General features: G+C 37.9%; 1 protein-coding gene across 5 annotated transcripts in view; it reads left to right on the forward strand.

The window, feature by feature from the left end:
* Positions 1 to 12,790, forward strand: part of Rbm6 (RNA binding motif protein 6) — a 104,166-nt gene that overhangs the window by 11,566 nt on the left and 79,810 nt on the right. For 2 of the 5 annotated variants that reach the window (XM_063248885.1, XM_063248884.1), the window contains exons 2-4: positions 203 to 306; positions 8,055 to 9,330; positions 11,874 to 11,963. In XM_063248885.1, the coding sequence (XP_063104955.1) occupies positions 263 to 306; positions 8,055 to 9,330; positions 11,874 to 11,963 (1,410 nt within the window). In that variant the 5' untranslated portion in view covers positions 203 to 262. Of the gene's footprint in view, positions 1 to 202; positions 307 to 8,054; positions 9,331 to 11,873; positions 11,964 to 12,790 lie in introns of those variants that run through there. The other 3 variants (XM_063248886.1, XM_063248889.1, XM_063248890.1) reach the window with 2 other exon arrangements.

The raw sequence follows: 12,790 nt of genomic DNA on the forward strand, positions 1-12,790 counted from the left end.
CCTTTTTTTACACTCCCCTTTCCTCCTCCTGGCCTTTTGCTTGCTACTGAGCTGTATTTCTCAGCTTGATTTGGGTTATATGCCTGCCTTCAAAGCAATCACTGTGGTGAGGATAATAAATTGTTCCATTTAGCCAAGCTGGATGGTGTAGAGAGTTACTTGCCTAGTAAAGTGCATGCTTTTTGTGTTTTACTTTATATAGGTACTACTATAAAGTTTGTAGAAAAAGGATCTACTTATTGAACCCTCGACTTAGAAAGAGATGTGGGGGGATTCTCGGTCTGGTAACAGAACAGGACCTTTTCGGTAAGTGCTGAAATTTGAATATTGGAATTGTCAGTATTTCAATGAAAAATATATAACATTTTTGTTAAGCATAAAAGAATAGTTTTCTTTGTGGAGAAAGAGCTCTGATATTTTAAAAAATAGGATTTTTTTTTTTTTTTTTTTTTTTTTTTGCTAAAATATGACCAGTTAAAAAAATAGAAAATCTTTTAAAAATTGTTTTGTGGTACTACAGATTGAACCTAGGAAATGTTGAGCTATATCCCTTATCCTTTTTACTTCCTTTTTTTTTTTTTTTGTCTTTTTTGTTTTTATCCGTACCAGGGATTGAACTCACGACTGCCTGCTTGCAAGGCAGGCGCTTATGCTGCTGAGCTAAATCCCCAGCCCCTACTTCCTTATTTTTTTAAAGAAGAAAATTCTTTAGAGAAAAGGCATGGGTAACAGGAATAGGGGCATGGGGAATAGGAATAACTCCTGAGAGACATCCCAAATGGGTTGCCCTTACCTTCTTTTCGGAGAGAGTCTTGTAAGTTGCTCAGGCTGGCCTAGAACTTATAGTCCTCCTGTCTCAGCCTTCCAGAGTGCTGGAATGATAGGCATGTATCATCACGCCCCAGCTTTGCACAATGGCAGTATGGTAGCTAATGAGGTTTATGTGAGGCAGGATTATTGCTAATTGTATCACCATGCCCAGGTTAGAAACAAAGTTTTTTTTTTTCTCTTTGTCTTTTTGAGACAGAGTCTCTCTATGCAGTTCAGGCTGGCCTTGGGCTCACTTTGTAGCCTAGGCAATTTGCAACAATCCTCCTGCCTCAGCCTCCCAAGTGTTGGGATTATAGGCCTGAGCCACCAATACCCAGCTAGAAACAAAGTTTTTAAAAAGTTTCTACTCATTTCTAAATTGGTTGTGAGACTGACTAACCAGTATGCAAAATGTTTTTATCTTACAACATTTTTAGTTTTTGTGGTGTCTGAGTCCTTTATAACATTTTCAGACATTAAAAATAGCCTAAAAGGGTTGGGGATTTAGCTCAGTGACATAAGCGTCTGCTTGGCAAGTTCAAGGTTATGAGTTCGATCTTTGGTACCAAAAAAAAAAAAAAAAAAAGCCTGAAACAGTTTTTACATTTTTTTTCCTCCTCTTTTAGCTTTACTTAGCTAGTAAAGAAAGCTAGCAAAATGTACTATACATAGAGCTGGGCATGGTGGTATACTCCTGTAATCCCAGGATTTAGGAGGCTGAGGCAGGATAATCGTTGAAAGTCCAAAAATAGCCTGGGCTACAAAATAAGCCCAAGACCAGCCTGAACTGCATAGCAAGACCCTGTCTCAAAAAGACAGAAAACCAACGTATACATAAATGTTTATAAAAGTTCCACTAAGTTTACTGATAAATGCCTGGAATCCAAAACAGTCCCTTGTCATTGGCATGCTGATTTATTTTTCTAACTACATGTCAGTTTTTGCGTTACTAGGTACAAAAAAGAGCGTAGAAGTTGGATTGCATTTAATTCTTTTTTTTTCTTCTTCTTCTTCTTTTTTTTTTTTTTCTCGATACTGGGGATTGAACTCACCACCGCCTACTTGTAAGGCAGGTGCTTATGCCGTTGAGCTAAATCCCCAGCCCGGTTGCATTTAATTCTAAATGGATAATATTTTACATTTATAGGGAAGTTTTGTTGCTTTTATTTTTATTTTTTGTAGTACTAGAATTTGAACTCATGGCCTTCACTTAGCTACATCCCTTCCCTTTTTAATTTTTTTATTTTTATTTTGAGACAGGGTCTTGCTACATATCCTGGGCTTGTCTTAATCTCCTGAAATTAATTTTCTTCTAGCTAGTATACACACTGATGATAATATCTTTAAAACTTTTGTACCTGCATTGTGTTTACTGTTAGTGAAATGCTGTGTGAATATGGTTTTTGATATATGGCACAGAAACCTGACTTAAATTTATATATTCATAAATATTGATGTGAGCTGGACGTGGTGACACACTCCTGTAATCTTAGCACTTGAGAAGTTTGAGGAAAGAAGACTATTGGGTTTGAGGCCAGCCTGAATGACACAGTGAGAACCTGTCTCCAAAATAAAAGTGTGAAGTAAGAAAAGGAAAAAACTAAGCAAACAAGTAAAAGTATTGATGGTTCTAACTGAAACTTCTGTTGCTAGTAAATTTTTTTTTTTCAAGATAGGATTTCGCTATGCAGTTCAGGCTGGCCCTGAACTTACTTTGTAGCCTAGATTGGCCTCCACCTCACTGATCCTCCTGTCTCCGCCTCCTAAGTGAGATTACCAGTGTGCCTCTCTGTATGTTTTTATTTGAATTGGCAGTCAGCAAAATATTTAAAGTCTGAGTATGAACATTCATTACTCTGAAGCTTTAGAGTTCAATAAAAAATTTAGGAAAAAACTAGCTTAAGAAAATTTACATTAAAAAAAGAAAATATGTAATATTTAGTATAGCTAGCATTTTATAAATGGTAAATGAAAAGGTTTTTTTTTTTTTTTGGCGGTACCGGGGATCGAACTCACGACCTCACGCTTGCCAGGCAGGTGCTCATGCCATTGAGCTAAATCCCCAGACCCCCTGAAAAGGTCTTTTTGAGGTTTTTCAATTTCTAATGGTAGTACTGAGTACGTTTTTTTCTTTCAATATATACTAAGCTTTAGATCACTGGTCAGCAAACTGTAGCCCAAAAAACTGTTTTTATTTATTTATTTATTTATTTTTGGTCTTTTTATCGGTACCGGGGATCAAACTCACGACTGCCTGCTTCCAAGGCAGGCGCTTATGCCCCTGAGCTAAATCCCCAGCCCCCAAAAACTGTTTTTAAATAAAATGTAATTGGGACTCAGGTATTTACAAATTATCTGTGGTTGCTTTCATGTTCCGGTGGCAGAATTAAATAGTAATTTTAGAGATTATATGACCCAGAAAGCCCTAATATCTTTACTATCTGGGCTCTTTATGAAAAATTTACCAACCACTAGTTGGAATCAATGGACTTACACTTTAACTTTTTTTTCCCCCCTTCTTTTTGAGATGAGGTTTTACTACGCAGTTCAGGCTGGCCTTGAACTCACTTTGTAGCACAGGCTGGCTTGGAACTCAAGGGATCCTCCTGCCTCAGTGCTAGTTCAGGCACGTGCCACTATAACCGGTTCTATACATTAATATTTGTATTTTCCATTTTATATTGTTTATTTTTATTTTTACTTATTTTCTTTTTGGTACCAGGAATTGAACTTACAACTTCATACTTGCCAAGCAGGCACTGAGCTATATCCCCAGCCCTGTATTTCCCATTTTAAATGTGAGTTATTACATGCTTTTTTTCCCTAGAACTCTCCTTTTTATCTCCCCCTGCTTTCTCTTCTTTCTTTCTTGTTTTCATTTTTGAATTTTGGTCTTGTGCTAGGGAACAAAGTCAGTGTAGAACCCAACGAATCAAACCCAGTTACATGCTACACAAGTACTCAATCACTGCTACACATCCAGCCCCAGTGTTATGGATTAAAGAATGATTAACACCAGCTGAATTAAATCAGCATGGTGCTGAGTATAGATGGCCCACCTAAGGAAAGTTGGCAGCATAAGTAGAGATGTGGAGAAGATGAGTGAGGTGGTGTGGGTTTCATCATGTAGGACATTGCTATGGAATCCAGGCCCTTGGCTGAATATTCTGAGTCTTCATAGTGTTATGGACAGATTTCTTGCACTTTCTGTGTTTAACTCTGGGTGACCATCATAAAATAATAATATAAATTCTGTGTTCTGATTCTAATTGTTCTCCTCACAACCCCTGACTGCAACACCCTGATTTTTTTATTTATTTTTCTGATTTTAATTTTAATTAGTACATGTTTGCAGTGCATAATGTTTGCAGTACATTCATTGTGAGATGTTGGTACATGTGTGTAATGCATCTTAATTTTTTTTTATTAGTATCAGGGATTAATTTTTTTTTTTTAACATTCTCTTCCTCCCTTTCTCTCCCTTCCAGCTCGTTTTTTTTTATCCAATTTCTTTTCTTTTTCTTTCTTTTTTTTTTTTGCGGTACTAGGGATCAAACTCATGACCTTGCACTTGCCAAGCAGGCACTTATGCCACTGAGCTAAATCCTCAGCCCCTCAGCTCCTTTTTTTTTGTATTAGGGATGGAACTTATGACCTTGTTCTTGCCAGGCAAGCGCTTATGCCACTAAGCTAAATCCCCGGCCCTCCTTTCCATTTCTTGATCACTTTATTAGTCTCTTCATTTCCTATCTTGTATTTTGCTATTTATTTTTTTGATTTCTCATTATAAGAGAAACTATGTCATATTTAAGCTTATGTGTCTGATTTATTTTACTTAACAGTATGGTTTCAAGTTGCCTCTATTTTCCTATAAACGACTTACTTGTCCTTCTATATAAGGAAGTAGTACTCCATCACATTCATTCTTTTTTTTTTTGTTTTAATCGGTACCAGGGATTAAACTCACGACCTCACGCTTGCCAGGCAGGTGCTTAGCTGCTGAGCTAAGTCCCCAGCCCAATACCACATTTTCTTTTACTGATTTTTTTTTTTTTTTTTTTTTTTTTCCTTTTTGGTATCGGGGATCGGACTCATGACCTCACGCTTGCCAGGCAAGCGCTTATGCCTCTGAGCTAAATCCCCAGCCCTAACATTTTCTTAAAGATAGGGAACATTTCATGAATTTGTTTGTCATCCTTATGCAGAGGCCATTCTAATACTTATTTTTATTTATTTGTTTTTTGTCTTTTTTTTTTTTTTTTTTTTTTGGTACTGGAACTCATGACCTTGCACTTGCCAGATAGGCCCTTATGCAACTCAGCTAAATCCCCGGCTGTTTTTTTTGTCTTTTTTGAGACAGGTCTCACTATTTGGTTCCGACTGGTCTTGGACTCACTTTATGGCCCAGGCTGGTCGCGAACTTGCAATGATCCACTCCTTTCTTAGCCTCCTGGATACTGGGATGACAGGAGTGCACCACCACTCTGCTTCCCATTCTGATTTTTTATCTTTCCAGTGTTAATATCTGTGTTGCCAAAGTGAATCCTAGCCCCTGATTTGATTTGATTTAATTTAATTTATTTGGTACTAGAATTTGAACTCAGGACTTGTACTTGCCAGGCAGATGCTTGTGCCACTGAGCTATATCTCCAACACTTGGCCTCTGATTCTAAAATCTTTGATCAGCCAACTGCAGTAGCTCACATCTCTAATCTCGGCTGTTTGGGAAGTAGGGGCAGAATGATCAAAAGTTCAAGGCCAGCCTGGGCAATTTAGTGAGATCTTGTCTCAAAACAAAAAGTAAAAAAGGGTAAAGATATATCTCAGTGGTGCTTGTAACTGGGGATTGAACTCATGACCTTGTGCTTGCTAGGCGGGTGCTTGTGCTGCTGAACCTCCAGTCCCCCTATATTTATTTTTATTTGGTTAAGAATGATTTTCATAAGGGCTGGGGTTTTAGCTCAGTGGCATAAGCACCTGCCTGGCAAGCACGAGGTTGTGAGTTCGATCCCCGGCACCGCAAAAAAAAAAAAAGGATGTGATTTTCATAGCCACTGCTATATATATATATATATATATATATATATATATATATATTTTTTTTTTTTTTTCGTTTTTATCGGTACCAGGGATCGAACTCACGACTGCCTGCTTGCAAGGCAGGCGCTTATGCCACTGAGCTAAATCCCCAGCCCCCTAGCCACTGCTATATTAATAGTACTATTTCTTGATTAATCTCCATAAAGTACAGATCAAAGAACTAAGTACATTTATTCTAGATTTGTTTGATTTTATTTTATCTTTTTAAAAATAGCTTTCATTGAAGAATTAGCTGTATCTTTTTTTTTTTAGCTGTTTCATTTTAAAAAAATTATTTATTGATTTTTGGTATTGGGAATTGAACCTGGGATCTCATGTTTGCCAGGCAGGCACTGTGCCACTGAACTAAATCCCCAGCCTGATCCCCAGTTTGATTTTAGAAGAGTAAGAAAATTCTAAGGGAGTATTCAAAGGCAGTGTTGGATGCATTCTGATCAGAAAACATGTAGAGTTAGATGTCTCATAACACATCTCATGAGTGGAGAGGCTTAAGTCTTCTAGTAAGCTAGTTAGTACTTGAATGATTTTTAAATATGGGAGGCCCTGTGGTTGTTTTTTTGTTTGTTTGGTTTTGGTACTGGGAATTGAATTGAAGACCTCACGCTTGCTGGACAGGCACTGTGTCACTGTATTATATTACTGGCCCTCTGTAGTGAATTTTAATGTCTTAATTTTAGTGTTAAATTATATTATTTATGAAGAACATTTAAATTTGCTCATTTTAGGATAAACCACATAGACATAACTAATGTTAATGGGAACTAATGGAAGTTACTGTGTTCTAAAATCCATTAAATTAACATCATTCTAGTGTTCAGGTTAATGGTAAATTCCTGTTAGTTTAACAAAGGATTTGGTTTTATAACTTTACTCTTGAACTAAGTGATGTGCAATTAGTTGTCTTTTGACTTTTACTATATGGTACAGTCTGAAGACAGAAGGGTCCCTTGTATTAGGAACTATATGTTTTGCGAGGAGAGACTGTGTTGGTGTTATCTTAAATCTTTTACTGGTGAACAGCAAGTAACCCATTAATTAAGTGATTTTGTTTTGTTTTTGATGTGTCTCCATCCAGTATCCCTAATTATCTATTTAAAATTCCTTGACCAAATTCCTTTGACCAAAGCCAAAATGTATAAAATACTCTGGAGGTTAGGCAAGGGGAAGAAATTGGGTAGTATGGAAGATAGTGCCAGTTCTTGTTTATCTCTTGAATTCTGTAAACTGAGAATGTGTTACTATTAATACTATTCCTAGTTTAAAAATACTCTTTATTACTGTTAAAAATTAATGTTTAAGGCACAGGAATCTGGAATATCAGCTTCTTCATTTGGGACACAGGGATAATTCTTAGAAACCTAATGCTGTCTGTAGGTCCTTTTTGGCTTCTGGGTTCTGTTGCTTGACTTGGGTGACTTACACATGCTTTGTAGCATGATTGATGCTGCCTTTTATGATACCCTTGGGTAGCTATTGTAATAGGACCTGAGAGCACTTCTGGATGGAGCCACTGTGGAACTGGGATTTAGATAACAGCGTGATACTCAGCTGGTAAATGCTGGCATGCTCTTGCTACTGGTTGATATACAACCAGAGTTCATTTCTTTTGGGCCTGCATCCATTTTGAATGGTATTCTTTCTATAGCTGTAATGAAGTATTTTGGAATGTTACCCCTGGATGCAGCAATCAGAAAGACACTTCTAGAAACTTACTGTAAGAAACTAAAAGTGCCTTGATTTTTTTCCTGATATATAGGAATCATCATGTTGACCTTGGAATTCTAAGTTCCCTGGCTATAGGAAATGAAAATTTTTGTAATGTCACCATTGTTAGCTTATCTGGTATTGCGGATTTTCCCTGTTGCAGGACTGGGTGAAAGCTTTTTCTGCAGCAGTCATGTTGAAAACCTTGTGTTGACTTTCCTCGTATTCTGAAATGGGAGCATAAAACTTTACTCCATCACTTCGTCTTAAGATAGCAAAGCTTTGCTGTTTTCTGCAGATCTAGGACCTTGTTACAGAACTCTGCCAAAAAAAAAAAAAAATGTTTACAGAAGAATATGCTGTGATTAGAGAAGAATATGCTGGTGTGTAGATTTCAAACTCTCTGGACAATATGAATAACACTGTCTTTGTTTCTACAGTGGGAGCCAAGAAGAGAGGTTTGCTCCCGGGTGGAACAGGGATTATCCTCCTCCTCCCCTTAAGAGTCATGCTCAAGAGAGACACTCTGGCAACTTTCCTGGCAGAGATTCACTTCCCTTTGATTTCCAGGGGCATTCGGGGCCTCCTTTTGCAAATGTAGAGGAGCGTTCTTTCAGCTATGGAGCTAGAGACGGACCGCACAGTGACTATCGAGGAGGGGAGGGACCAGGACATGATTTCAGGGGGGGAGATTTTTCATCTTCTGATTTCCAGAGCAGAGATTCTTCACAGTTGGACTTCAGGGGTAGGGACATACATTCTGGGGATTTTCGGGATAGAGAAGGACCACCTATGGACTATAGGGGAGGGGATGGTACTTCTGTGGATTTTAGAGGTAGGGAGATACCTCATATGAACTACAGAGAGAGGGACACTCATACTGTTGACTTCAGAGGTAGGGATCCTCCATCTGACTTTAGGGGCCGGGGCACCTACGATTTAGATTTTAGAGGCCGGGATGGATCCCATGCAGATTTTAGAGGAAGAGATTTATCCGATTTGGATTTCAGGACCAGAGATCAGTCCCGTTCTGATTTTAGGAATAGAGATATATCGGATTTAGACTTTAGGGATAAAGACGGAACACAGGTGGACTATAGAGGCCGAGGTTCAGGTACTACTGAGCTAGATTTTAGGGACAGGGATACACCACATTCAGACTTCAGAGGTAGACACCGATCCAGGACTGATCAGGATTTTAGAGGCAGAGAGATGGGACCTTGTATGGAATTTAAAGACAGGGAGATGCCTCCTGTGGATCCAAAACTTTTGGATTACATTCAGCCCTCTACACAAGATAGAGAACATTCTTGTATGAGCGTGAACAAGGGAGAAGAATCCAAACATGACCATACTATAGAAAGACCGACTTTTGGCATTCAGAAGGGAGAATTTGAGCATTCAGAAACAAGAGAAGGAGAAACACAAGGTGTTGCCTTTGAACATGAGCCTCCATCAGATTTTCAGAAGAGCCAAAGTCCAATTAAAGACCAAGACAAGTCACAGCTTTGTGGAACAGAACAACAGAGTTCAGATGCCGATCTGTTTAAAGAAAAGGGTGATCTGGACTTTCTTGGCCAACAAGACACTGATTATAGAAGCATGGAGTATCGTGATGTGGATCACAGGTTGCCTGGAAGCCAGGTCTTCGACTATGGCCAGACCAAGTCTTTTCCAGAGGGCAAAACTGCCCGAGACACCCAGCGGGACCTTCAGGTATGTTAATGAGGTAGATTTTGTTCTTTTTTGTTATTGTTGTTTTTTTGGCTTTTTCCTTTTTTCATAAGGCTTTTCTGGAAGATGCATTATAGTGTCCAGGAATTTTAGTCCTGAATCTCTCCTTTCACAGTCATTAGAAAGCACAACTTATATTTAGGATTGGAATGGATATAAATCTCTAGAGAAAGGGCCCTTAGTTCAGGTCCATCCTTCCTTCCTTTCATAGTTTTTGAGACAAGATCTGTCCATGTATTCTAGGCTGGCCTTGAACTTACTACATACCCCATATTGACTGAGAAAACTGTCTTCCTGCCTCAGCCTCTTGAGTGCTGGGAGTACAGCAGTATTTCAGATCATATTTGTGTTGTATGTGTATTCATCTTTTTGCTTTATGGTGCTGATTTAAATACCCTGAGATGATTTACTTTGAAAATACCTATATTTGGAAATTAGTTCTCACAATTCTCATGTGAGCAGGCCTTAAGATTTAGAACTTTTTTTTTTCTTATTTAAACTCATTCAGAGTCTTTCTGTAGTTGTAGACTATCTACAACAGTTACGAAGAAGTGATATTAATGCGAGTATCCTCCTGAAGCTAAATTAATTAGCTTAAATGATAAGTTTGCTGAACCTAAGCAAGAAGAGTATGTTTACATTTTTGTTGTTGATACTGGAGATTGAACTGAAGGTCTCATACGTACACCTTGCCTGTTAAATTTTATTTTGAGGTGGGTCTTGCCAGGTTGTCTAGGCTGATCCTAAACTTCAAATTCTCCTGCTTCAACTTCCTGAGTAGCAGAGATTGTAGTTGTGCACCACCATGCCTGGGTTTATGTTTACAATTTAACAATGAAAATATCTTTTTTTTTTTTGTCTTTTTCCTTTTTACCGGTACCGGGGATCGAACTCACGACTGCCTGCTTGCAAGGCAGGCGCTTATGCTGCTGAGCTAAATCCCCAGCCCCAACAATGAAAATATCTTTAAAATAGAGTCTACAAATTGTTATCTAGGTTTCTCTTTTCCTTTTTCTTTTTTTTGTATGGAGAATCGAACTCAGGACCTCACACTTGCCTGGCAGATGCTGTAACATTGAGCTATATCTCTGGCCCCTTGTTTCATTATTTTGGATAGTGTTCTTAATACATAATAACCAAATAATGGGTTGTTAGAATATTAGAGCTGGGTGACCACACAATTTATTGTCTAAATAAAGTGCTTTCAGGAGTCAAAGAGGACTCCGTTGATAATTATTCCAGGCAATAGACATAATGAGGAGTTATGGTCACTTAGTTACAGAACAGTTTTTCTCAAAAGTTAAATCCCTTTATAACTTTTAAAAAATTTTAAGACAGTGTTCCTTAACTTGCAGCCCTCCTACCTCAGCCTTCTTAGTGCTGGGATTACAGGTGTGTGCCACCATGACTAGCTATAACTTTTTTTTTTTGTACCAGGGATCAAACTCATAAGCTTGTGCTTCCAAGGCAGGTTTATGCCACGGAACTAAATCCCTAGTCCCTAGCTATAACTTTTGAAGTAGAGGAAAATTAATTAGAGGTGATTCTTTAAATATTAAAAAATACATATCTTTGTGTGGTTTAGACTCAGATTTTTACTTTGTTTTGAAATTTGTTTATAGAAGGCACTTTTAACAAGTGACATCTGATTAAATTTGTTACTTGCTCATTCATGAAAAGAAAGTTACAATGTTAAGTCATGTAAAGTGTACTTACTTGTCTCTTTTTCCTCTCCTCCCCTCCCTTCTCTCCCCTCTCCTCCTCTTTTTTCTGTGTTTAGGGTTGAATTTATGTGTGTTAAGCACATGCGCATACCAAGCCTGCTGGTATTTCTCTTAACATTCTGCTGTAGTTTTTTTTTTTTTTTTTTTTTTGTCTTTTTCATTTTTATCGGTACTGGGGATCAAACGACCGCCTGCTTACAAGGCAGGTACTTATGCCGCTGAGCTAAAGCCCCAGCCCCCTCTGCTGTAGTATTTTAAGACTCTCTCAATGAACTTGTATCTTAACATACTTATGATTGGTTGGTTCAGTTTGTTAGTTTGAGGCAAGGTCTTATATGTAGTTCAGACTGGCTTTGAATTTACTGTGTAATCCAGGCTGCCTTTGAACTCATGGTGATCATCTTGCTTCAGTCTCCTGAGTGTTGGGATCATAGCGGTGTACCACCACCCTGCTATGTTTTAGCATACTTGCAATCCAGTGGTTTGAAATCAAATTTTGGAAACCAGACATGGTGGCACATTCTTATAATCTCAGCACTCTGGGAGACTGAGACAAAAGGGTCACAAGTTTGAATCCAGGCTGGGAATGTAGCTCAGTATGAAGGCCGTGGGTTCAGTCCCCAGAATTACCCCTTAAAAAAGATTGGGAAGGAGGCTCAAAACAATAGAGAAAATTGTAGTTTTTCTTATTGTCACATGATGCAAATCATTTTCATTTTTTATTTTCACTATGCTTCATATTGAGTTTAATTTTGCACACAAAAGTATGTTTGTGAAACAATTTTACATTCTGAATTTAAGGACCAAGATTATAGGACTGGCCCAAGTGAGGAGAAACCTAGCAGGCTTATTCGATTAAGTGGGGTGCCTGAAAATGCCACAAAAGAAGAGGTAAGATGTGTTTTGTCTCTGTTTGTGTCAATTGAAAACATTTTTTAAAATTTTTATCTTGAAAAATTGTAGATTCAAGAGAAGGTATAAAAAAGTGTATGGGGTTATCATATATATTCTTCAGTTAACCTTTCTCAGTGTTAATCTCTTATATAACTATACTATAGTATTTACACTAAGAAATTGACTTTGTTTTTTTTTTTAGTCTTTTTGAGACAGTGTTTCACTAAGCAGTTCACGCTAGCCTTGAACTCACTTTATAGGCTGGCCTTGAATTTGCAGTGATCCTCCTACCTCAGCCTTCCAAGTGCTGGGATTGCTGGTATATACCACCATGCCTAGCTGGAAATTGACTTTGATATAATCCACTAAACGTATTTGAATTTTACCAGTTATACTTGTATTTACTGAGGTGAGGTTTGTGGAAAACATTATGAGAAATGATTGCTGACTTCAAATCCAGTTATTGTCTTATAGGGAATATTATTTTGGGAGTTCATATGTAAAAGATGCAGTTGATTTACAGTACTACAGAGAGCTGTCTAGCTTTTCAATTCGAAGGATTGGTTGACTAAATTAAGGCAGAATTTATGGGGAGAATTGATCAGAATATTGCAACAAGAGCTAGTATGTTTACTGTGTGCCAGACATTATGTAATGTTTATAAGCATTAGTTCATATAATTCCCATACTATCTTATGAGTAGGTATTCTTAATCCATTCACACCACGTGTTCCAGTCCATAAACTGGAGGATTGCTTAACCAAAATGACTAGGGCAAGAAGCCTTTCAGGTTTTGGAATATTTGTGCAAAGCTTTCTAGTTGA

Source organism: Cavia porcellus, unplaced genomic scaffold, assembly GCF_034190915.1.
Source record: "Cavia porcellus strain 051 isolate PalLab524CR breed Dunkin Hartley unplaced genomic scaffold, mCavPor4.1 scaffold_5, whole genome shotgun sequence".
Taxonomy (NCBI): domain Eukaryota; kingdom Metazoa; phylum Chordata; class Mammalia; order Rodentia; family Caviidae; genus Cavia; species Cavia porcellus.